Raw genomic sequence first — 24,303 nt, forward strand, 5'->3', positions numbered from 1 at the left:
TTGCTGCTGAATCCCATCTTTTGCCCTGCTCCACCTGCCCCTCCACGGCAGGCTCTCTGATCCTCTCTGCTTTCGCATGAGTGCCTCTCTTTTGCCCTCTGCTTTTCAGTCTGGCAGCTTGCTCCTGCTCAGTGCTGTTGAGAGCATGGCCTATCTGCCACCAGCTCCAGGATCCAGCCATTCCAGAGCCACAGCAGAAAGGGAAAAAACTGCCTGGAAATGTAGCTGCTAAAATGTGAGTGCTTTCCAGTCAGCAGAGCAAACTGTGCCTGTGTGTGTTGTCCTTTGCACTCCCTCCTTCACTGCCATAGTGTTTCCCCACTTTTAGATATGTTTTCACTGAGGCTGCTCCTGACTGTATGGCTTCAAGCTGCAGGAACAGTTTTCAAAGTGAAACCGTCATTAAATGGGTGGGAAAAAGAAAAAAAACAATCCCAAAATATTTATCTTAGGCTTAATTTTTGAAAGCTGCCTGAGTGTTCTGGCAGGTACTGAGCCAGATGCCTGTCATGGGAATGGTGGGGATTTCCTGCATCACCACTGGCAATGTCCTAAGCACCTGGAGAAGAACATTCACACACGGGATGGCATCCCAGGGTGAAAGAGAGGGTCTCCGTGCTCTGGGAAATGCACACAGCACGCTCCTCTCTGCCATTCAATCCCGGCTAAGCCCGAGCCTCCCAGGTGCAGAGGGCTTTGGCACAGCCCCAGCAGTCACTTCCCTGCTTGGGATGTCATGGCTCCACCGACGAGCCCGTCCTGTCTCCCTGGCACCTCAGAGATGCTCCCCTCGCACACTGTCCCCAGGAGCCTGCAGTGATTTCACACACTCCTCTAATAAAGTCCTCCGAGGCTGCCACCTATTTTCATCTATTTCCCCCTATTATTTCCCCCTGCTTGAGCCTTTCGGATAATTGATGATACTTTAGTTAATCATTTTCCCCCTCCTTTGTTTGCCAGGTACCTCAGCCTTGAAGGGATCCTTTTCATTAGGAGCCCGTGTCTTCTCCTAAGTAATTGATCACCGCGCACCCGGGGACAGCCGATTCAGAGGAACATGAATAGGCACAGCGCCGTGGCCGTGCTGCTGCAGGAGTGCCAGCGGGCTCTGGACACTGAGCTCCTGCCGGCCCAGGCCGGCACGGGCGAGGCGGAGGAGCGGGAATACCGGCGGTGCCAAGGTGAGCTCTCCCCAGGAGAGGCGGCAGCGCTCCGCCGGCGCTCAGCCCTGCCCTATTTTTCTTCTCCGGACAGAGGAGTGTCAAGAGATGCCTGGATTTCGAGGCCGTGAATGGGATGCAGGCAGGGAAAGAAGTGCACTTTGTTGCAGTGAATTGCTGTCAGTTCTAATTTTAGGCTTCAGTAAACATGAGGCTGTAAGGAACAGTTTAGTTTGTGAAGAACAATGCCCAAAAGTTTGCTGATGCACATAAATTTCAGTTATTAAAAAAAGAGAGAGAGAGAGAGAGAGAAAGGGAAAAAAAAGGATGCAACTTTTGAATAAGGGCACATATTTCCTCTCCTTTCATAGGAACTGGGGGAGGGCCTTCTCTGTTTGTCAGTTTCTCCTCATATATTAAAGAGCTCATTGCCCGAATCTTTATCTTGTAAAATGTGTGTGACCTCTATAAGTGGTGTCCAAGGGGAAAAAAACGAAAAAACAAAACCTTTGCAATATCCCTCTTGAAAGGAAAATCCTTGCTGGCTAAAGGCTGGAATAAAAAACCAGGAAAGGAAGCAGCGTTTAGCGAGGGCTAAATAAATAATAAAAGGATTCCTCATTTGTTTCAATGCTGGCATTACCTGCTGGAAACCAGCAGCAATTTTGGTATCGCTGCGAAAGGAGGATTTCTTATTTCTCCACTCCAGCGGAATTAAGGTTTCCCTTTGCGTGACACATCTGCGGCCCTGCCCGTTTCCCAGTTTGGTGTTAATAATGTTTAGTTTTCGCCGTGCTTGAGTGGCTCGGCCCTAACGTTAATGTGATCCTTAAAACCCTTTGTTTGTCCCGGGGCGCGGAGCCGTTGAGAATATGTTTTTCCGAGCATCCTTGTTCTTGCTGGGAGGTCAGCTGCCTTTTTCTGAAGCACCTAAGTCTGTTTGCGCTGGAGGGTGGCGTGTAGGTTTCTGTTATGGATACGGGAAGATTTTTCTCTCCTCTTCTTTTGTTTCCAACAAAGGGTACTTTGTTTCCTCGTCGCAAATTCTTTTAAGTTTTATTATGGCTCCGCAGAATAGGCTCTTGAACTCCTAATCAGGTAGCGCTTTTTTTCCCCCCTCATCGTCCTCCCTCCTTTTCTCCTATTAAATACCACAAAGTATGAGAAATAATCAGTTTAGTTCCAGATAAGGTGAATCAGTGCCCTTATAATCACTCGATTGGACACGGTCCTTCAGGTAAACTGCTTCAGGAAATGGGCCATCAGAGCCTGAAGTGCTGCTCGGGCTTTTCCGAGGGCCGTGTTCCCATCAGCTGGAAGGAAAATACCCAGCAGCGGGGTGGTGACAGCGACATTAATAACTGCTGGGGCTCTCTGCCCGGGGAAGGCAGGGCCCCGCAGGTCGGCGGCTCTCGGCTTCGGGGGGACCGTCCCGGAGCAGGGGCCCAGGGGGTTTCCTCGCCCCGCTCTCCTCCCGGGGCTGCCTTTGTTCCCCCCGGCTTTCTCAGACCTGCAGCAGGAAGGACTGAAAGCCGAACCCATAAAAATGGTGGGGAGAGGGGAGAGGAGGAGCACATCTTGATCTCACTTTAGGGGGCAGAACCGGTATTGGGTGGGTCTGGATCTCTTCTTTATTTCTGTTTTAGGCCAGAAATCATTCCAGTCCGCTTCTGTGACCGTTCAGCCTTGGTTTTATATTGCCAGCGGTGAGAACGGCTCTCTGTTACGAGGGCAAACTCTTGTCCTTGGAGCTGGATCTTCCTTAGGAGAAGACTTGGGAAGTTCAGTTGTCCCCCTTCTACATGGGAGATAAGTCCTTATGTCCAGTAATTTGTTCCTTGTGGTGAGGTGAATATCACCGTGCTGAGGTGGATACCTCTGCTCCTGCACTGATTTTCCAGTGACAAGTGCAGGACCTCCTCTCCCCATCAGCCCTGGCACTTGGCCACCTTGCCACGGCATTCAGGGCTCAGCCCCTTCAGGCACCGCTTCAGGAGGACAAGGAAACTGGGCTTTACTTTAAGCCAGGATGTGTAGCGGGAAGATTCCCAAACCCCATGTTTCCTTGGGATGGCAACAAGTGAGAAAAGGTGGGTTGGAAAAAGTGGGAACATTGCAAAACTGACTTTTTGGAGGTGGGCCCTAAATGTCCAACTTCCTGTTTCTTCCCAGGAAAGCCACACCTGTGAAAGTGCTGCAGTACGAGCCTGTAACATCCTTTTTATGAAGTTCATTTTCTACAGTCCCTGCATACAGGATCGATTAAAAAAATATGTAGCAATGCATTTATTGCATTGCCTCGTTAAAGCAGCGATGGTCTCTGAGCAGGGTTTTTTCGGGGGATTAATGGCCAGAAGGGGCCAGATCTGCAGCTGATGATCACCATTAACCCCATCTGGTCAATAATCTTTGTTAATCCACTTTTATTGGCCAGAGAGGCTGCCCAGCCGAGTGCTTAGCACGGCACAGCACATCCACATCACCCCTGCTGCAAGGAAGATGAAATGTGTGCTGTGGCTGAAAGGAGGGGACAGATCCAAGCCCAAATCTCTGGCTCTGTGATCCTAGCAGTTGCATCCTTATTTGGATCAGGTTGGAGATCCACCCAAAGCTGATGGAGTGGCTTAGGACCAGTATGGAGAGGGAGCAGGGAGGGACAAGCTGCCCATGAGCTTGTGCTTAATATCCGTTATAACCCTTTCGATTTCTGTCTGGTTGCCATCTACGGTTCAGGTTTATCTCTGGGTTTGGAAGTGGCTTTGCAGGGTGGCTCTGCCACTGTCACTGAGCAAGGGGGACAGACAGGGGGGACACAGGGGAACAGGTTCCCTCCTGCCTCTTTTGGAACAGCTCTTCATGCCCAGGCAGCCACCAGCACGACTTCCTGCTAAAAGCCTTTTTAATGGCTGGAGGCTCCCATTTACCTGGAGGGCAGTGCAGCCAAGAGGAACGGATGGCAGGCCAGCTCCCCTGCCCTCCCCACCAGGCTAAGAGCCTTGGGAGCAACTGGGAGAAGCCTTTTTGAGGGATTGGCGTGGCGAGTGCTGGGGCTGAACTGCTGCAATACCCTCACCTGCTCTTTGACCCTTTCAGCTCTGCTTCCTGAGGAGCTGAGGAGCCTTCTGGAGGAGGCGAAGGAAATGAAGTGGCCCTTTGTGCCGGAGAGGTGGCAGTACAAACAAGACCTGGGCCCAGAAGACAAAACAAACCTGCAAGATATGATCAGCGCCAGGCTCCCTGACTTGCTGGTATGAAGTTCAACACAGCTGGGGTGTAAAATGTCCCGCCCTGGTGCTCGGGGGGTTTCATAGGGCACTTCTGGTTCTGTCTCTGCTAAGGTGATGCTTTCCTCTTTCCTGAAGAGCTGGCATTATAATAACACTAAAATGCCAAATGTTCACATAATGCTTTTTTTTAAAACCCACAAATTTGACAAGAATGCTGTGCTTTGTTTAATTCTGCTCTGCAAGTAGGTCATGAGGATCACTTGCTATAGCAGGGCTTGTGCCGTTCCTCACCTGCTCGTCTTCCAATAAAATTACATGGCAGAATCCCTTTGAGCTCCAAAGCTGGCCAAAACCTAGGCAGGAAAGGCAGGGATTCAATGTGATTTCTCCTCTGAGAAATTTCTCCTGTGGTAAGGAGTTGCAGAATCCCAGAGGTCCTTAGGGATCCCATCCCTTAAGGAGATGAGTTTGAGCTTAAAGATTAGAAAGTGGCAAGAAATGTGGATTGCTTTTTGCTTTTCTGATTTTCCTGGAGACATGACAGACGTGTGGCAAATAGAGGACACCTTTTTTCCATAGTAAATGTAATATCCAGGCTAAGGCTATCCTTTTGCCAGAACAGGAATAAAGATAGGGTTTGTGAATCTTGAGGGTTTTTTTTTTGTTCCCGTGGTACATGTCTGAAGCCAACACCATCCCATTCCTGCCTGTTATTAACTCCAAGGTGGCCAGGAGATCCCACCTGTCCCGGAGAGTCCTGCCTCAGTGAGGCCAGCAGGTTTTCTTTGGGAACAGCTTTGATTGCTCTGAACAGCGTGGAGCAATGGGAAGCTCAGCAAAGCCAACTGCAGGGCTGGGAAGTGGCAGCCCCAGCGTCCCCACGTAGCTCCTGGATTTCCCCGGGGAGGGTGGGGAGTGGCTGCTCTCGGGTATTTGTTTTCTCTCTCCCTTTGGTGTGTGTGGCCTCAGACAGAAATTTATGGCGGAGGTTGACCTCCTTTACAATCCCAGCTCAGCTCTCTCTAACTCGGGAGCGTTTGTGTGCTCCCTCCCGGGATAAACACCTGCAGCAAACTCCCCGAGAGACCTGGCTAGATGGGAGATTAATGTGGCTCTAATAGTGGGGCAGTGTTTGCGGCATTATGCCCTCTCCCCAGGTAGATGGATCTTTTCTGGGATGATACCAATTATTTATTGCTGAAACATCTGTTGATAACTGCAGCTGCCCTTGTTGAACAAAGCCTATCGTGGGGTCAGAGACTATAGGGACCTCAAATCCTCCTCCGTGCTAGTTTTGGGCTATTCACCCACACCCCCTGAAGTCCATTGGTTGCCGTTGTCTCCAATGTTTCATCCTGCGGTGGAAAATACTTTGTAAACGTTGTGCTGCCTTTCCCCATGTGCTTTGAAGTATTATTTCATCTTCATCGGTAATTTATATTCCAGTGCCATTGTACCATGGGAAAAAGGGAAAACCTTTTTTGTTTTCCATTTAATTGTAGATAGACTGACATTTTGACCTGTATTATTAGTATTAGTCAGGAAAAGGGATTTTTTTCCCCCTTCATCCATTCCTTCTCCCCCCTCTTTTTTATTTTAAATAAAATTTCAAGGCAGAGCAAAGGCTGCCTCAGTTCTTTGAATAAAAAGCTGGGGGGGAAATGAGGCTGAAGAGAAGTGATTACAGTGTGATGAGGAAAGATAAAAGTCTGAGCAACTTTTTTTTCTTCTCCTTTTTTTTTTTTTTTTGGCATGAGGGACAGAAGGATAATTTAATTCCCCAAAGGAAAAAAAAAATTAGCCTTTATCAATTTATTGTTCGGAAAAAGAAAAGAAAAAACCCTTTAAATTTTTTCCCCTCTCTGTTTATTTTAATTTGCCATGCTTAGAATAAGTTCATAAACCGTGATTCATTACATTTAAGAAGCGCTTTGAGATCCGTGAATGAAAGGCGCTTCATTACCATAACACACTGGTGGTGCTGCAGCAGGCAGCGCTGGCTACCGGGGCTCTCTCCCGGCGCTGGGGATGTCTCGCTCTGGGAGGGGGCTCAAAAGCTCCATGAGACCGGCACAGGGAGTAAGAGGATTAGGCTGCGGCTTCAAGGCTTTGCCTCGGCCTTCTCGAGTTCTTAAAAAAAAGTGGGATCCGCCTTGCCGGCTCATCAAGGAAGGCAGAGCCACCTTCTTCAAGTGCTCTCCTTCCTCTTTGCTGGGGGATGCTCAGCGCCCCTCTGCATCCCAAAGAAGGTGCAGGGTTTGGTTTGAGTTTTAGGGTTTTTTTTTTCCTTTTTCCTGCCGGGATTCACCACCCGAAGGCTACTGCAGTTCAACAAGCTCAACATGCTGAGGTTTTCCACGTTTTCCTAACAGGTTTCAGCCAGCAAACCAAGCCCTTCCTGCAGCCCCCGTGGTGGGAATCTGCATTAAGGCCCAAAGGGTGATAGCCAGCATCTGTATCCAAAGCCAAAACTGGGGAACACAGGGATTTTTTTTTTTAACAAGGCAAAGCAAAGTCAGAATTGTCACAGTGTCCTTGCTGGCAGAGATAAAGAAGGAGGGATTATTTTTCCTCTCTAAATATCACGTGCGCCATGGGGTTTGGAATGGGGCTGCACCTCCCAAAGGGAGGCTGCCGGGGTGCCCTTCCTGCAGGTTCCCAAGAGATGGAATTAGCCTAATGCTCGGTGAGCAGCCAATAGAGGGCAACATGCCCATGTCCACGGAAGCTTTGATCCCAAAAAACCTGCTGTGGCTTCAGTTGAAGGATGATTCTATGCACACACATAGTTCTCTTGTGGGATGCTTCATGCTACATTAATATTTTAAGGGTTTTTTCCTTTTTTTTTTTTTCCCTCCCGTTTGCAAACCCATAGTGATGATGTGGGGCTTCACTTTTTGCTTCGTTTTTATCGTACCTACGAGTAATTCCTGCATTCAGTCATGGACCAGGATCTGCTGGGATGGGTACAGTGGGAATACAAAAGGAAAAGCCTTCAAGAGTGGGGCTGCTCTGGTCCTTCTGCAGGGAGCTGTGCAGGCTGGCTCCATGCTCCCCGCTGTGGATGGGGGAGCACGGACCCTGGCCCTGCTGGCACGGGATCTCATGGGATTTAATGGGAATATTGAAAAGAGTGGAAAATAAGGCCCTGCAGCCCTTGGCTAATTAGGTGCTGATGGATTGACATTAGAGAAGCCATTCCAAGGGACTGTGCCCTAACTGTAGGGGTGTGTGTGGCACTTAGGAGCTGGGAGCCTTTCAAAAAAGAACTAAAGCGGGGGCTGAGGATGTCGTTTTCTCCTCCTCCTAACTGTGGGTGTGGTAACAGGAGAATTAAAGCCCTAAATCGTAGCCCTGGGATCTCGGTTGTTGAGGCTGACCTTTTGCTACCTGCCTCCTCAGAGCTCTTCTTGGGTGATCCCAGTGAAACGGAGAGTGATGTGAGGGATGAATTCAAACCGGGAATCGGGAATCGCGGCACCCCAGCCTCCCGGGGGCTTTGTAAGTGAGAAGTGTCAGAGATGAGGTGCAGGCAGGAGAGCTTCAGCTGTCCAGGGTGACTGCCCTGGCGCTGCAGAGCACTCTGCCTTCTGCTGCCTCTGGAAAACTACAGCTAAATTGATGTGGACCGTAAAAAATTTTTTTTTTTTAAAAGGGTAGCTGGATTCTGGATTTGTGTAGGGCTGTCACTTCACTTTGCTCATGGGTAGGATTTACTCCTGCCAGAGGCGGCTTCTTAGAGTATTTACAACTTTAAATGTGTTTTCTCAAGTGGATTGATGTTTTGAGGACAGAGATTCAGGGAAGAGTCTCTCATATTTTTAGATGTTGATAATGGTCTTGCAGTTGCTCCTTCAGGGGGGTTCTGTCACTGGTTTTGCTATATTTAAGTATTAAAATATCTCCTTTTAATGTGCCACAATAGTTTATAAGTGATCCAGAACAAACCAGGGCCACAAAATGATTGTGGCACCTCTGTATCTTTGGTACTAATCAAGAGCAGGAGCCCTGCATGTGACCATGCAGGTCCCCCATATCCCTGCTGCCCTGTTGGATACGAGGCCCCCAGGAAGGGGGGTTCAAGCAGCTCCCTGGACATTTTAGGAGTTCTCCTTATGTCCTCATCACAAAATGCTGCTGTTCTTTTTTCTTGAGGGAATGAGGAGTTATTCCCGGTCTTGGACTTGGTGAAGCAAGATAAGGTTGGTTGTAAAAGCTGCCCCAGTCTGTGGTGTTTTGAACTGCCCCTAATGGACCTAACGCTGCTGCCTTTGAATTCCCAACTCTCCGATGCCTGCAGGATGAATAACTTGAGATAATTAACAGGGAGAATTCTCGTCTGCTCTGAGCCAAGAGGGAAGTGTCCAGGAGCTGCCTGTTCCTCGGTCTGCAGCAATTCACCGCGTGACTGTCCCGTGTGTCAGCCTGTACCTCCAGACATGCTTCCTTCTGCCCGTCCCGGGGTGGTGGGAGGCTTAATTCCCTGCTGGCTGTGGAGTGGGCTCTGATTGCCAGCTGAAAGGCAGGGATTGATAGAGAAGTCCCACTCGGTGACAGCTTTGGTCTCTGGGAAGGACGGGCTTTGCTGGCGGCTGGTGGGGTAAGAGGGGGAAAGGCTCCAGCCCCATCCATCGGCGCCGTGGCTCTGTGTTTAATCTGACAGGGGGAAGGAAAACCGGGCACTTTGTTAGGGTTCAGTGGAGTGCTAACTAGGAGCAGCTCCTGGGAGAGGACTGAAGCACCTGGAAGTACGTGTGTGCCTCCAACACTCCTGCCTTGTGCACGGCTTTAGAAATTCTTTGCTGGCCGCTCTTCGTTTTGTGGCTTTTCAAAAAGGTTTTAAAGGTCGGCTGCAGTCACAAATGCAATTAGGACTGAACCAGTCTGAGATGAGTGGATATCAGCAAACACAGGAGTCCACAAAACTGTGGGGACGCTGAAAATGAAATTTTTCTTTCCTCTGCTTTTAATCACGCTGTTTGTAGAGGCGTTTTTCCAAAGGGGATCCTCCTGAGCCCGCAGGCTATGGAGGAGGGCTTGCCTCTGGGATCTTGGCTTTATAAAGAGGGCCGAGAGAGTGGATTAAATCAATATTTCATTTATTTGGGCTTGTAATTCCTCTTACATCAGCTGCCGCATAAAGATTTTCCCCTATTTCCTTCCCCTCCTCCTCATCCTCATTTACTATGCACCAATAATTTCCCTTTGACGCTTTCCTGCCCGTCCTAGTGCCAGATGGCCCCGGTTCTGAGCTTCTCCCCTCTCTTGGGAGCGGCCCCCATTGTCAATGCAGAGGAGGCGTCGTGGCTTTGAACCCAAAGCTGGGACCCAAACTTCAGGAGGAGCTGAGCCCGCTAATGCAGGGAGCCATGCGAACCGCACACCCTCCCACTCAGCGCCATTAAGGCGAAACCCCCTCAACTAAAGGCTGCTTTGCATTTCCCCCAATGGCCCGTGTATAGAAATCTGGAGCAAATTTAATTCCCCCACCACCTGATTCCACTTCCCAGCCGCGGCGAGGTTCCTTTTGTGTCATAAACTCAATTAGGCAGATCCATTTCACGTCGCGGGCACAGATGTGAAAACAAAGTGCGCGCGTACCTCGCTCTTTTCCTCTCTCTCCCTCCCTCTCTCTCTCTCTGGATGCGCCTAAAGCGACAGAGAAAGTGAGTAAATCTGCCAGTTTCTGGTTGGGATGGAGCAGGCTGAGGCGTCCTGGCAGCCAGAGGGCTTTCCCTGCCCCTGGGAGTCGCTGCCCCGGTTCATCTCGGAGCGGGGTTCTGGGAAGGCTCCCTGGGCACCGCTGCGCTCGCCGGAGGTGCTGAGGAATTCTCCAGCCACACGAGCTGGCAAGGAATGAAAGGAGCGGGCATTCATTTCTCGGTGTCCCGCTCGGGACGGGGAGGGGACTTCGCTGCGAAGGCTGACACGGAACCGTGCCGCTGTGTGCCACACAGCATGCCTCCAAAAAAAAAAAAAAATAGCCCCGTTTCTCCCCCTGGCTTGACTTTTCTACATTTTGTGTCCATTTGGGTTTGGAGAGGGACACAAGAGGTTTCGGCATTGAGCGGGGAGTTAAATTATGCAGCTGCAAGACTGCCAAGCCCTTCAGAATAGGATGCTTCGTTTAGATTTTCCACAATGCTATTGAAGTGCTTATTTTCCTCCTGAAGAGACACAAACAGATGCAAACTTCTGTAAACACTTTAGAAATGAATTCAGTGAGTTTGGCCTCTCAGCAGTGCTCAATAGCTGACAGAAAAATGTCTAATTAGTGCAAGTGGAAATAATAGGGCCACTTGGATTCCTTCCATCCTCCTCCAAGTCTACTTTTCCTAGGAACTCAAAGGCCCTTTTGTTTGGTAGGTCACCCTCTCTCAGGCTTTTGTGCTCCGATCTATTAAAGGAAGAAGGGGAGGAAAAAAATAGATTAGGCGATGCTCTGTGCTTAAATATATTGCCTGTTGATGAGCATTTGGAATGGCTGGTTTGCAGTGTCAGTTTACAGGTGCTTGGAGAGGGGGATTCCTCCATTGTTGGCCGGCACAGGCGGAGTTGTGCCTGCCCCGGAGCTTCAGGAATCCTTTTCAAGTGCCATCCTCTTAGAAAATCCAACTCGGGCTGAGGAAAAAAAAAAAAAAATTGTACAAATCTGCCTTGCTGAAGTGCCATACCCATACCAGGCCATGCCCAGCATGGGAAGTGACAGGCTTTTGGCAAATGTCCCTGGGTCCATGTGGGACTTCTGCACCTGTGATGAGGCTGTGTGTCTCCCATAGCTGTCTTTGCTGGCCTCCTGTCCTGCTAACAGCAAGGATCTCAGGAATTCTGACAATTCCCCATGTGGGTGCCATGGCCCCACTGCTGTGGACATCCAGGAGAGTTCACAGGCACTTACTTAGTAGTCATCAAGGATGGCCTGCAGGGGAAAAACGTTGGATTCCCGGCCTGTTTACCTGTTTGTGGTGTGCAGAGGAGTGGGTGGCCTGAGCTCCAAACTGGACAATGGCTACAGTGACCACTTCCAGCCTTCCCAGTCTCACCCCCCACCTTTTCACCTAATTGCTGCTGGGCATGACTTAAATTCATTAGCAGACCACCAAATTCTGCAGTTCCAAATATCAGACAATTAAAAAAAAAAAAAACCACCCAGAATTATATCTACAACTCAAACAAAATAAACAGCTGGCACCTCCCTATCCTAAACATGACAACAGGAGGGTGAGGAACGGCGTTGCTGAAGCTAAACGTTTTCCAGCGCTCCTGAGGCTGCCTGTGTTGGTTTTATTTTTTGTTTGTTTGTTTTTGTTCTTCCCCAGGCTTATCTGAAGGCCTCCATCCTGGTCAGGGACTGCGGCACGGCCACGGCCGTGGTGTTCCTGCTGGACCGCTTCCTGTACTGGCTCGACGCCTCCTGCGGGCTCCTGCGGGTGGCCAAGGGGCTGCACAGGCTGCATCCCGGCGCTCCCATCAGCCCGCAGCTGCTCATCCGCCGGGCTCGTCTCGCCGTCAACGCAGGTAGCGCTCTCCTCAGCCCCATCAGCAGCCACTTGACTCGGGAGGGGACACTCGGTCCCCTCGCGGCGAGTGACACGCTCGCGGTGCCACCTCTCCGAGCGCGCTTCCCGCTCCCGGCCCCCTTGAGCCCGGCCCGGCTCCTCTCAGTAGCACAAAGGGGCCGGTGTAAAGGGTTTCGGAGCCAAAAGCGGGAGAGAAAGTGGTGAAAGGGTGTGGGAAATACTAATTGGAGCTTTTGTCCCTTAACAAATCTTCCCTGCTGGTTTCAAACGGGAATATCTGAATTGCTGTACTCCTGACCAAGGGCCTTGAGAAAAGGAAATTAGAATCCTGTCATTTTCTCTACACTGTCCCAGCTGCTTTTTATTTTTCAGCGGGGCCACTTGACTATGCCAACAATGCAGGTTACAACTCCTCCAGGATAAAAAAAAGTACAATTCCATCATTCCTGTAACACGGAGAACACCTGAAGGATTTTTAACACATCTTCTTCTGGCTGTGCTTTCCATGCAGAGACCTAAATAGGTTTCCAAAAGCCCACGTTTCCTTGGGACAGAATCCAGCAGCATTGCTGCTGAAGGAAGCAGGCTAGACTACTTTCTTCTGGGGGGGGGGGGGGGGGGAATAAAAAATAAAAGCTGGGAATCCCAACAATCTTCCAGGAATGTATAATGTGTAAAATAAAAAAGATACATTCCAAATTTCACATTACTCTGCAGCCACATGTTACAGAAGGTGGGGCACCTGCATTTCTGGCTATGGACAACAGCAGTTCTATGTACAGGTGATACCTGATGAGTATTTTTATTCACCTCATGCCACAATACATTTTAATGTTCATCTTCTATCTTTTTTTTTTTCCTTTAATTTTCAATCAGGTAAACTTTTAAAAGCTGAATATATCCTAAGCAGCCTGATTAATGACAACGGAGCAACGGGTATGTGTAAATTTGTTTTCCAGTTTCATACTTGCAGTTTTGGTGTGATTTCTGATCCAAATGTTAGCAGTTACACTAGCCTTGAATAAGCCAAACCAACCCCAGTAATGACTCCTTACATCACACTTCTCTTTCCTTCACCATTCCTTCCTCAAATGTGGGAACATTACTTAATTTTTGAAATTTCTGTCATTCATCCTTGTATATACCTTCACTTGGGTGGGAAAATATTCTGAATGGAGAAGTTTAACCTGTGGAGCATTTTCAAGCAACTGAGTGATGTAGGAAACTCAGGCAACTCTATCCCCTCAAAAATCCAGATTGTTGGAGTAATGTTCAGCCTAATCTTACAGACTAAATTCCCACCGATCTCACAGACTAAATAAATACTTTATGTTTAATTTTCCTTTCTTCAGGGTTTCCTTAGTGGGTATATTCAGGTTGCTGTACGACTGTGAAAACTGAGGCAGTTTTCAGGGTTCTGTTGGTCTGTTTTCCCTGGCGAGCTGAGATTCTCATATGGAAAGGGCCTCCATGCAAGGAGGAGAATCCTGGCAGCTTGCTGGGATTCAGGTAACCCTTGGAGGCTGAGAATGACAGGAATATTTTTCATTCTATGCCAAGTTTTCCCACTCCTCCTGCAGGAACCTGGCGATACGCCGAGGAGAGCGATCGGATTCTCGTTCAGGCAGTCTGCCTACAAATCAGGGGACAGATCCTGCAAAAGCTTGGTAAGGCTCTCTTCTAAAAGCTTCCACTCAAGGTTTCCCCCGTTTGTTTGTTTTTTCCCCCTTTAAAATGCTACACTGGGCACATGTTGGAATTTTGGCTTGTGGTGAACGCCCTGTACCCATAAAAGAGGCACAGAGGATGAGAGGTTGCACACCCATCTCTTTGCAGCAAGAGCCTGGAGCCATGTACCAAGCAAACATATGGCAGAAGTTATCATTTTATTACTAATCTCACCTGAAGCCAAGGAACAATCTGAAATGTTCATTTTTTCCCTGTGCCCCTCCATGTTTGTCACAAATTCACTATTCCCAAAGGCAAGTGGTAGTTTATGACAAGGACATCGCAGCAATGTCCTCTCTCAAGACAGGAAAATCTCTGATTTTCATAAGGATGGGCTTTTGTGTTCAGGGTTTAGCACTTGAGGCAGCAGACTTCATTTTTTGCTTTTGGTTTGAGACACCAAATCTTCCATGGCTATGGAGCTGAAGTCTTTTATGAGGACAAAATGGCTGTTCGTGCACGGCCAAAAGCTGAAAGAAACTCATAAATGGTCAGAGTCACTGAAGCAAAACATGCCATGGCACAGTTTTATCCTGTTTTGAGGACCCAAGGTGTAAAATAAGCTATGGAAGGGCATCCTTGTCAGTCCCCTGCTAAGTGCCTGTTTTCTGGTTTATTTCAGGGATGTGGTATGAGGCAGCAGAGTTGATCTGGGCTTCACTCGTGGGATACTTCCAACTTCCTCAGCCAGATAAAAAGGTGGCATTTCCTCTTCCCTCTGCATCTGCCTGCCAACCCAGTAACCACTCCGGCTTGGCTCTTGTTTCCTTCAGCAGCAGTGCTTTGGTGACGCACCCCAGCCAAGGTTAACAGGCAGCACAGAGTCTGTATTCCACGTTGTTTCCACGTGCATGCACCGCCTTGCCCACACTTCTTTTTCCTGCAGGGGGATGAAAGCAATACTCCTCATTAAGCAGAACCATCTGAAGTGAAACCATCCGTGAGGATGCCTCTGGTGCCTCCAGCAAGGACAGATTAATTCCAGAGAGCAGCCACAGATTTTAGCTATTTCTTAGCATTAGAGCTAATTTTTTTTTCCCCCAAGCACGTCTGTGGCGGGTGATGGATTCCCCCAGGCCCTGCAGGACCTGAACACCTCACACAGCCACCCTGCCTGTCCTTGACACCTTTGTGAGGCTGGGCAGCACTAATCCTCCCACTGGAGATGAAGCAGCAGTTGCAGCATGTGTCCGTAGCTAAACAGGAATGTGAGCCAAAGCCTGGCGAGTCCTGGGGTGATGCTTGGAGAGGGTTTGTAATTGGACCCCAGCACAAGATATCCTACAAACCCAGACCTTGTCACCTCTTGTCTGCCATGTCTTAAAGCTTGACCTCAAGCTCAGAACTTTTCTGTGTTCTCCATTTCAGCGGCAGCAGGGGATTCTGCAGTGAATTTTGTGAAAGCCTACCTGGGTTTCTTAATTATTTGGCCAAGCAGACCCTTAGGTGGCATCAGGTCTTCCAGATTACTGCACTTCCTGCAAGTGAAATTAATAAGACCATACCAAGGTGACATCTCTGGACTTCTTAGCCATGCTTCTCTGTGGATATTCTCACTTCAGTCAGAGAGAAAAAGAGAATGTTTTCTAAGCAGGCGAGAGCCTGGGAGACAGTTGGGAAAGAATGTAAATAATTCTCTAATCTATCTTGTTGTTCACATTGTTTATAGATATGTTCTGCCACCGTGCGTCATTCACTGCACACCAATGGTGTGAGGTGTTTTAGTCTAAGACCAATGAAATTAGTCCACACAATGTTCTCTATAAATAGAGCGGCACATTTGAAATAAATCGGAGTTCATTCTCTTTGCCTTTGATTTGGAGTAATTTTTGTTCCCGTCCTGCTCTACAGCGACACTTCTCTTTGGATCTTGTTTGCGTGTTTCTTTGCTTGTTTTTCTGGCATGTTCCACACAGTGAAGCAGTAAAATTCAAAGTACAGGGGAAAAAACCCACTATGAAAATTTTAAATTTCTCTTTCAGGGAATTGCCACATCCTTGGGTATTATGGCAGACATCTTTGCTTCCATGAATGAGCAGGATTATACACGCTTCAAAACCAGTGCTGACATTGACCTGGTGAGACTTGGTTTGGAGTTTGTGTGTGTGGGTTCTTCAGGTGGTCTCAAATTCACCCACACATTTCCTCTCCCGTGCTGAGAGGGCTGAAGAAACTTCCATTGCTCCCAGTGAAAAAGCTCAGTAGCACCTAGACAGGAGAATGCCTGGTTTCAGGAGAAAGAACATATTGAGAATATTTTATAGAGTGCATATATTTAGAATATTTATCGAGTCGAAAGTGACATATCCATGGTAAACCTTAGCAAAAAGGGTCCTGCAGAAACAGACCAGGCTCTTGTTTTAGATACAATTGTCCCTGCCTACCAGGCCCCATATATTTGGAAATAAAGTCATTGAGTTGAGGTTTTTTCCTCATGTTTCTTTTTTTTTTTTTTTTATCAGAGCCTGCTGCAAGAGTTCAGCCATCGCTTGTTATCGGCGGCCGAGGCCTGCAAGCTGGCAGCTGCCTACAGCCAGTACACCCCCCTGTTTGTCCTCACAGCTGTGGTGAGTGTTACTCCTCCCTCTGGAAGTGGGATTTTTGCAGGGGAAGAGCCCAGGCTGCTAAATATGGCTCTGACGTGGCTCTCAAGCAGTGCATCACACAGGGTGTCTGTGTTGAGGGTTGGGTTGGTTATATGGGGTATACGTTGCAGGAAAGCTATCCACAGAGTGAGGATGGGCTTTCAAGCTCTAGGAGTGCTGCTTCTCCTAGAACCACAGCTGTATTTCAAAGGGAGAAAAAAAGAGGAAGTTTATTTCCTCCAGGAAATAGAGCAGCAGGTGGTCAGAGCCCAGCTTTTCTTCCAGTTGTGTAAGGGAAAGAAATGTGGTTTTAATTCCCTCATTCCTCTCTGATCCCCTCCCAGAACATCCGTGGGATGTGTCTGCTGTCCTACAGTCACTCCAAGGACTGTCCCCTGGAAAAGAGAGAGTTCTACTTGTCTGAAGCCAAAGAATCCTTTGAGGTCGGGCTCCTCACCAAGGAGGAGCAGAGTGCCATCACCAGCAGGCAGGAGCTGCACAGTTTCATCAAAGCTGCCTTCTGCCTTGCCACCGTGCACCGATGGCTCGACGGGGAGAGCCAGGAGCTCCGTGAGGCCACCCAGCTGTGCAGGGAAGCCCTGGGAAAGCTGCACTCCTACAGCACCTCGTTCCCAGAGGAGGAAGATAAGGGGATGCTTGCCAAAGAGATCATGTCTCTGATCACAGCTGTGAAGAAGCGCCTGCGGGTGGGAGGCTTCCCAAATTCTGATGCCAGGTCTTATGTCCCAGACAGTTACAAAGGCTCGGTACAGAAACCTGTCCTGCACGGGGAAACCAGCTTTGAGAAAATCCTTGCCAAGCATTCCCAGCACCACCTGTCAGTGTGCCAAGTGTTTGAAAAAACTTGCAGGATTCATAAAACCACACCGGGAGAAATCCAGGTGGGAGCTTGTATCACAACCTTAAGAACAGAGACCAAAACCATGGACACTGTGTGTACTGCTGAAGACAAAGTTCACCAGAGGAGTGGTCCTGTGAAAATCCTGGACTCACCAACAGCAGGAAGCAGCTCAGAGGGACTCAGTGGCCGAAGAAATCAAGACATTGGCTCTGGTGTGATGAAAATTTCCTTTGAAGAAGAGATCAAGCCATTAGAAATTAAAATAAACAGCAAAAAAGATGTTTTCAGCAGAGGGAAAGACAGGAGCCAAAGCACTACTTCTGAGAACTCTTGGTGCAAGCTGTCCAAATGCAGTTGCTCTTCCAGCTGGGAGGAGCTGAGTTGTAATAGCAGCAGAGAGTCTCTCAGGGACGGGCAGCAAGGGGAGAAGGGCTCAGTGGAGGAGCAGTGCTGCACCACAGAAGCCGACGGAAGCGTCCAGGACGCGCCCTTGTGCTCTTTGCCTCCCAGAGCCTGGCATCCTGCTCCTCGGGAGCCCTTCCATGGCTCTGGGGGGTCTCCTCAGCATTCCTTAGAGGGGTGTGCCCCTCGAGTACGGAGGATGGTGGAGAAGGAGCCTCTCTGCAGAGAAGAGCTGCGTGAGGGAAGGCACCATGGAAGGAGCTCCTCAAAAGAGAAAGCAAAGGGCTCGAGCAATGAGTTGCCTTCCCTCTCCATCTCTTTCTCTGCTCCTACGCGGCAGGAGGAGGAGGAGGAGGAGGAGGAGGAGGAGGAGAAGGAGAAGTCCTTTTCCTGTGCGGAGCTGAGCTGCAGGACCAAGGACAGCAGCAGGGAAGGAAGCGTTGGTCGCTCTGAGTGGCTCCGCCCGGGAGAACCTGCAGATAGCACCGAGGATCCCTCGTTTGAGGCACAGCCCCCCCAAAACAGGGGCACTTCTGTACCATCAACAAACATCGGGCCGAAAACGGGCAGTGACTCCTCTGTGCGTGGCTGGGTGAGGAAATCTGCCCTGCTGGGGAACAGATCTCTCCAGGTGCCTCAAGTTGACACCCAGGCAGAAACAATAGATGACACTGAATTTGAGCTCATCAGCATGGGAGACTTAGCAAACCATTATCCTACAGCACTGGCTCCAAAGCATGAAGCAGCTCCCAGTGTGCCAACAGCTTTGCCCTCCCTGGGAAAGATATCCACAACCAAACACTTTGACTGTGCCACTACAGAGGAAGGTGAAGAGACGTCTCAGGATGTGGTCAGCAGCAAGGGACAATCCAGTTCCTCTCTGAGTTCATGGATCAAATCAGCACCGGTGCCCACGAGCTCCCCTGAAGGTTCAGTCCCAAGGGGAAGTGGCTTTGCCTTCTCACCTGGGAGAGTGAAGGAAGAGATCCTGGACGCTCGGGTTCTGAGGGATGATGATTACAGGCAGCTTCTGGCAGGGGTGGAGCATAATTGGCTTGTCCAGAGACTGATGCCTACTGGGATTTTTAGGAGCAAAGAGCTTCACAAAGTGTACTGTGAGTTCCCGCCCAGCAACCTGTGTCTCCACAGAGAACAAGCTTGACTCAGGCTTTTTAACACAATATTTTAGTCGGGATTTAATTTTTTATTGCATTTTACCCCATTACTTGAGTTTAAATGCCACATGCCATCCCTGAAAACTGTTAAGATAATGATCATTAAGTTAATCATAAATAACAGCCAGTCCTCAGCACAGGCTTAGAGCAATCTTGTGGATTTCTCCCTTTTTATCTGTGGTGTTTTCTTTTTTGTAGCTGCTCTTCTTCTGAAATACTCCAAGAAATCTGGGCTGTGGACAGGCCAGGAGACAGCTGTGTTCATCGGGGACTACCTGAACGTAACCAAGGAAGGCAAGCAGAGAAATGCCTTTTGGATACACTTCCTGCACCAAGAAGAAAGCCTGGGAAGGTATGGACCCAACAGATTTCTGAAACAAAGTGCTTGTCAATGCTGCTTATTTGTAAATATGGATAAAAGCTGCCTGGTAAGACTTGCTGTAGCAAGAAATATTTTACGGCTTTCCCAAATGTCTTGGACATTTTGGCAATCTTTCTCACCACTCCATGTAACTCTACCTTTTAATTTCTAGGAAGGAAAAGCTGCTTTACTGTTGTCTTCAAACAGCTAATGGCAGAGTTCAGATCATAACTAGAAGTAGCTTATGAATTATTATGGATGGAGAACAATATTTTAATACCTCTGAGTCAGGTCTCCCTTCAGAGTTAAGAAGAGTTGAGTTTCAACACTACAGTGTTATGAAACCCCCATCCCAGGATTTGATGGATAATTTTTCACCTCTGTGAGACGGGAAAGAAAGAATTCCACCCAGTTTTAATCGCAGCCAGTTTAAATGCATCACCCCCCGGTGGACTTGCTTCTGACAAGTTCTGCTTTGCAGTGATGTTTCTGTATCACAGCACCCAGAAACAAACACCACTCCAGACTCTTCTCCTTTTGTTCAGGTATGTTGGGAAGGAATATAAAGAGGAAAAAGGACTCCTCCATCATTTCAGTGACGTGGAGCGACAAATGACCGCCCAGTACTATGTGACAGAGTTCAACAAGAGGCTGTATGAGCAGAAGGTCCCTACCCAAATCTTTTATATCCCCTCTGCAGTACTGCTGGTAAGAACTGTCTGGTAAGCAATCCCGAGGACCTGACGAGGAAGGGTGTCTTGGGTCAATTACAGCAGCAGTGAGGCTGTCTCCTTTCAGATGCTGGAAGACAGAACTATAAAAGGGTGTGTGAGTGTGGAGCCCTACATCCTCGGGGAGTTTGTGAAGCTGTCCAACAACACCAAGGTGGTAAAAAATGAGTACAAAGCCACGGAGTACGGCCTGGCTTACGGCCATTTCTGCTACGAGTTCTCCAACGGGACTGACGTGGTTGTCGACCTTCAAGGTGTGTATGACAGTGATGTTTATGCCTTTCACACTCAGCTTCTGGCCCACAGGTGTCTTTGGGGTATTCATTTGGTTAAAATTCATTATGTGTCTCTTAGGGTCTGCTTTTGTTGCCATAGGTAGAAACTGGGAATCACTGAGGTGACATGAACAGAGCAAGGGCCGTGCCAGGCAGAGTCCTGAGCACGATAATAAAAAGGCTGTGGTGTTTATCAAGATAAACAAGATATCAAGATGTACCGTTTCTTCCACAGGCTGGGTGACAGGTAACGGGAAAGGCCTCATCTACCTCACAGACCCCCAGATTCATTCCCTCAATAGCAGAGAAGTCTCACGCTCCAACTTTGGGAAGAAAGGAATTTACTACTTTTTTAATGATCAACACGTGGAGTGCAATGAGATCTGTAGCCGCTTGTCCTTGACAAGGCCCTCGGCGGAGCTGCTGGCCTAGACTGGCACAGGTCAGTCCACAGAATGACCCGTGAGCTGGACACTGTTTTACCCTACACATCGTTGGGAGCAGGTTGTCCAACGAGGCAGTGAAAAGCTGCCTTCATTTCCCATTCTCCTCTTCCCCCCCGAAATCCCTGACGTCCCGCTGCGCCTGAGTGCTGGGATCATTTCTTTGGGGAGATTTTCTCCATGAGAAAGGGAGCACAGCATCAAAGTTCCACAAAAAGATGGGTCCCTAACAGACTTTAACAAAACCATCCCCTTTTGTTTCTGCAGCCAGCAGAGATTTTTAGGCTTTTGTCCTCATGTTTTAGCAATGCTATTGTTTTCTAGGTGATGTTTGTGCCGAGTTGTTTGGAAAGATGCCCTATCCCTGGGCCAGCTGATTAGAACTAGGTGTAAAGAGGGAGAAGGAAGAGGAAAAAAAAAAAAAGTCAAATCTCTTTATTATGGTGCATAAACCTTCAGTCTTGGGGAGCTGCGCAGCTGCGCGGGGAGAAAAATGCATTCAAAATATAATGCCAGTGTGAATAATCCTTTCCCGAGCGCTGCTTGCAGACTGCTCCAGCTTTGTCAGGTGAACTTGAACCGGGCCATCAGATTTGCGGCCGTTCCCATTGCACACTGTCTGTCACCCCGGGGCATTCACCATCTTGCCTGTTGTTAAGAGCCAGCGAACAATCCATCATTGAGCTGGGCAGTCGCCGGCTGACACGGCAGTGAAATCGGCATGTGACGGGACACTCGGCCCCCGTGTCTCGCAGATTAAAGTGATACATGGAAACTCACGTGTTACCGGGAAGATTAAGCCCGTTATCTTGTTGTGCAGCCAATAAAGGCCGGCCTTGTCCTCGCTCGGCAGTGGGGAAATGCTGGCTTTAACGAAGTGACAAACGCCGCGCCCGCATAGCTTCGTGCTCCGGCCTGCCAGCGTAGCCGGGCTCCGGAGGGCAAACAAAGCTAGTTAGCAAGATCCCGGGAATTAATGGGTGGCAGAGATGCTGTGTTAAAGCCTCTCTGCAGAAGCTTTCCCTGCTCTATAGGGACAATTAAAACCAAAACAAAACCGCTCGGACAATCTCTGCACAACAAAGTGTCCTAATGCGCTGCCAGCAGACAGCACACGTAGTTTTGGGAGCCCTGACCAGTCACGCGTTTTCCACTCCTTCGTGCTCAAAGGAAGACAAAGAAAATTTATTTTGGCATGCTTCTGAATATATCCATCCCTATGGAATTTTAATATTTTGCTTTCTTTGTAATATTTCCACCTAGCAGCTTAGTTCTTTTGTTGGTTTTAGGAGACATTTTGCCACCTCAGCCAAAGTTACAGCTACTCACGGGTAAAAGTTAGGGTCCATGATCAGCTTGTTCAGTTCCCTTTTAAAATAGACATGGAATCATATTCTACTGGTCTTACTCTTTACAGGATTGGGCACAATTTCAGATGTATCAGGCATTCTGTCTTCATCCGGGGCTTGGATACTGGAAATCATGGATTTACAACCTCACCACCTGAAGAACTGGGGTTCTTCATGAACATGGCTCCAAACACAGAGTTTAAGTTATTGGTTCCTATTTGTGCTACAAATAGGGGATTATTGAATAAATAAATAGTTGACTCTGAGGATGGAGAATTTAATATTTTGGCTGTAAATTTCATCTTAGAGCTACTGACAAAAAAAATTTGCTGTTTTTTCCTCTGGTTTCAGAATAAAGTAATTTGAACTAACTGAGTCATCAGGAATACTTTTTCCTTTTTTAATTAGAAATTGGAATATTTTATTGGAGATCAGGTGGTTTGTATTAAGTAACTTACTACCGAGATGCTTTTTGGGCTTGATTAAATGTAGTACTCTCCAAATTCCAACCTAAGTACTCGGTGTAACCATTGAGGGCCAGGCTCTACAAAACGAGTGGAGCTGTGCCGTTCTGGGACAGTGAAATACAAACTGTTGGGACACCACGCTTCAGGAAACACGAAACGTTTTTTCCTCTCACCTAAACTCCAGGACTTGAGTGTAAGGACTTGTGTAAGTGCTTACAAGTAAAGCAGCAGGCACGAAACCGGCCTGCTTGTGACAGTGGTGACACACTTTCCTGTCCTTTAGGGAGGGTATTTGCTTAATGAGATTTTTCCTCCTTCCCTTTTTGCAGGTGTCCAGGTGAAAGGCAGATTCTTGTTGGCTGTGCATCGTGCTTGCGCATCCAATTCAGTAAATCTGATATCCAGGGAACAAGCTGATGCAACCAAAGCCTGCTAACAGGTAGAATGGTTTCCTCACTCGTTTGCCAATAACTAATGACTCTGTGGAGCACTTCAGGCACTTCTCTTAGAAAAGATGCAGTGGGAAGGGAGCCTCTCAGTTATCCCAACAATACAGGGCTGAGCCAAGCTTGCCTCCCCCCTCTCCCTCGGAGCCGCAGCATCCCGGGCCGTTCGGGCTGGCAGAGAGCGGGCATGGGGTGACCCCTCCAGCTGTGAGGCAGCCCCTGCACGCGAGGCAGCCGGCCCCGCTGCCCTAAACACGGCATCAGCTGCCCCCAGAGCCCAGCTGCTGGATTTCGGCACAGCTCCTTCCCCAGACACAGCTATTCATGGGGAACGAGGGGAAAGCCTCACATCAGCAAGCGCAGAACCGCAGCCCGTGCCGCCCAATCTGTTCTGCTTGGAAGAACACAGCAGCAGCAGCTTCCTCGGCGTCTCCTTCCCACTAACCAGAGCCGGGGTATTTGCAGCGAGGTGTTGGTACCTGCTGCTGTCACCTGCTGCCTTGAGGGAAGCCGCGGCACACAGGTGCCTCCCCCAGCTCTGCGGGGAAGCCTGCGGCAGCCTGCTGCTCTCACCCCTCTCTCCCGGGAGTGACACACGCCACCCTCCTTTCTTCCACTTGGATGAAATCATCTCCCCTCTCCCCTGGCTGAGCGGGAGCAGATGGGGCTGCTGGCCTCCACAGCCGCCCGCTGCCCCAGCTCGTGTGAGCCCGCTGTGCCTGCCCGCTGCCCCCTCCCAACAGAACCTAATCCCATTCCCTAATCCCAAACTTCCCTGCCAAGCTGTTCGTGAGGCACAGAGTGTATCTTCCATCAAAGTTATGAGCAGTTTGTTTAACGCGGGAGCGGAGCATGGGCAGCACCGAGCAGGGTGCACAGCTCCGCAGAGGCAGGTCCAGCATGCCGGGGGTTCCCCGGTGGCACAGCCAGCGCCCAGGGAGCGGGACGAGGGCAGGATCCCCCCGGCAGGCAGCAGGTGCCTTTCCTCCCTCGGTAACAGCCCAAACTGTCGTGCCGGCTACCGGGGCTGCCGTCCCCTCCGAGCAGGACATCACGTTAATAGAGGTTGATTTGCAAACGGCGTCGCCCCCCGCGCCCAGTGCCCCCCTTTGCCTGACTCCCGCTTTTCTGCTCAATGGCACAGATGCTGCTTTGTGCTGCCCAGGACCAGGCAGCTATTAGCAGCAAATCCAGCGAGGGAAATTAATGAAGGCGACTACTAATAAAAGACAGCTCAGGACAGCCCGACCAACTTGCTCCGAGCGGTAATTAACTTTTTTTTTAAACTCATGAAGGTAAATATGCCATCAGCTTTGGGCCGGTCTCTCTGCTTCTTAATAAAAGGAGGAGGAGGGGAGGCGAGGGAGAGGGGACGGCTGTGTGTCACAGCCGCCCCAGCACCATCCCTGTTCCCTCCTGGCCGCTGCAAAGTGACCCTCCAAAGATTATTATTTTTTTTTAGAGGCTTGATTTTAAATCTGGCAGGAGTTCTGCCTCTCCTTAATCTCACTTCAGCACGAGAAGTCACGGGGATGAGCAGGCTGCCAGAATTTTGCTGGACCTGCACAGCTG

At 49.2% G+C, this 24,303-nt stretch overlaps 1 protein-coding gene across 3 annotated transcripts; it reads left to right on the forward strand.

The window, feature by feature from the left end:
* Positions 1 to 1,025: 1,025 nt before the first annotated feature.
* Positions 1,026 to 24,159, forward strand: ALPK1 (alpha kinase 1). Of its 3 annotated transcripts, none has more exons than XM_068188278.1 (14): positions 1,026 to 1,181; positions 4,254 to 4,408; positions 11,707 to 11,905; positions 12,784 to 12,843; positions 13,488 to 13,574; positions 14,258 to 14,334; positions 15,618 to 15,713; positions 16,098 to 16,202; positions 16,565 to 18,599; positions 18,858 to 19,011; positions 19,566 to 19,728; positions 19,819 to 20,005; positions 20,262 to 20,468; positions 21,887 to 22,194. In XM_068188278.1, the coding sequence occupies exons 1-13, from the start codon at positions 1,058 to 1,060 to the stop codon at positions 20,456 to 20,458; spliced, it is 3,639 nt and encodes a 1,212-aa protein (XP_068044379.1). In that variant the 5' UTR covers positions 1,026 to 1,057; the 3' UTR covers positions 20,459 to 20,468; positions 21,887 to 22,194. The 3 variants fall into 3 exon arrangements, 2 of the variants coding, with proteins under 2 accessions (XP_068044379.1, XP_068044376.1); XR_010998438.1 differs by lacking the exons at positions 1,026 to 1,181; positions 21,887 to 22,194 and adding exons at positions 22,615 to 22,724; positions 23,876 to 24,159 and having other exon boundaries at positions 4,234 to 4,408; XM_068188275.1 differs by lacking the exons at positions 1,026 to 1,181; positions 16,098 to 16,202 and having other exon boundaries at positions 4,234 to 4,408.
* The last annotated feature ends 144 nt before the right edge of the window (positions 24,160 to 24,303 follow it).

The sequence above is a fragment of the Anomalospiza imberbis genome, chromosome 4 (assembly GCF_031753505.1).
Source record: "Anomalospiza imberbis isolate Cuckoo-Finch-1a 21T00152 chromosome 4, ASM3175350v1, whole genome shotgun sequence".
Lineage (NCBI taxonomy): Eukaryota > Metazoa > Chordata > Aves > Passeriformes > Viduidae > Anomalospiza > Anomalospiza imberbis.

Bases quoted from the DNA above. Each gene is read 5' to 3' on its own strand.
- ALPK1 (XM_068188278.1), top strand. From the start codon at position 1,058: ATGAATAGGCACAGCGCCGTGGCCGTGCTGCTGCAGGAGTGCCAGCGG. The intron at 4,409-11,706 runs GTATGAAGTTCA...GTTCTTCCCCAG, and splicing joins CCAGGCTCCCTGACTTGCTG to GCTTATCTGAAGGCCTCCAT. The intron at 19,012-19,565 runs GTATGGACCCAA...CCTTTTGTTCAG, and splicing joins CAAGAAGAAAGCCTGGGAAG to GTATGTTGGGAAGGAATATA.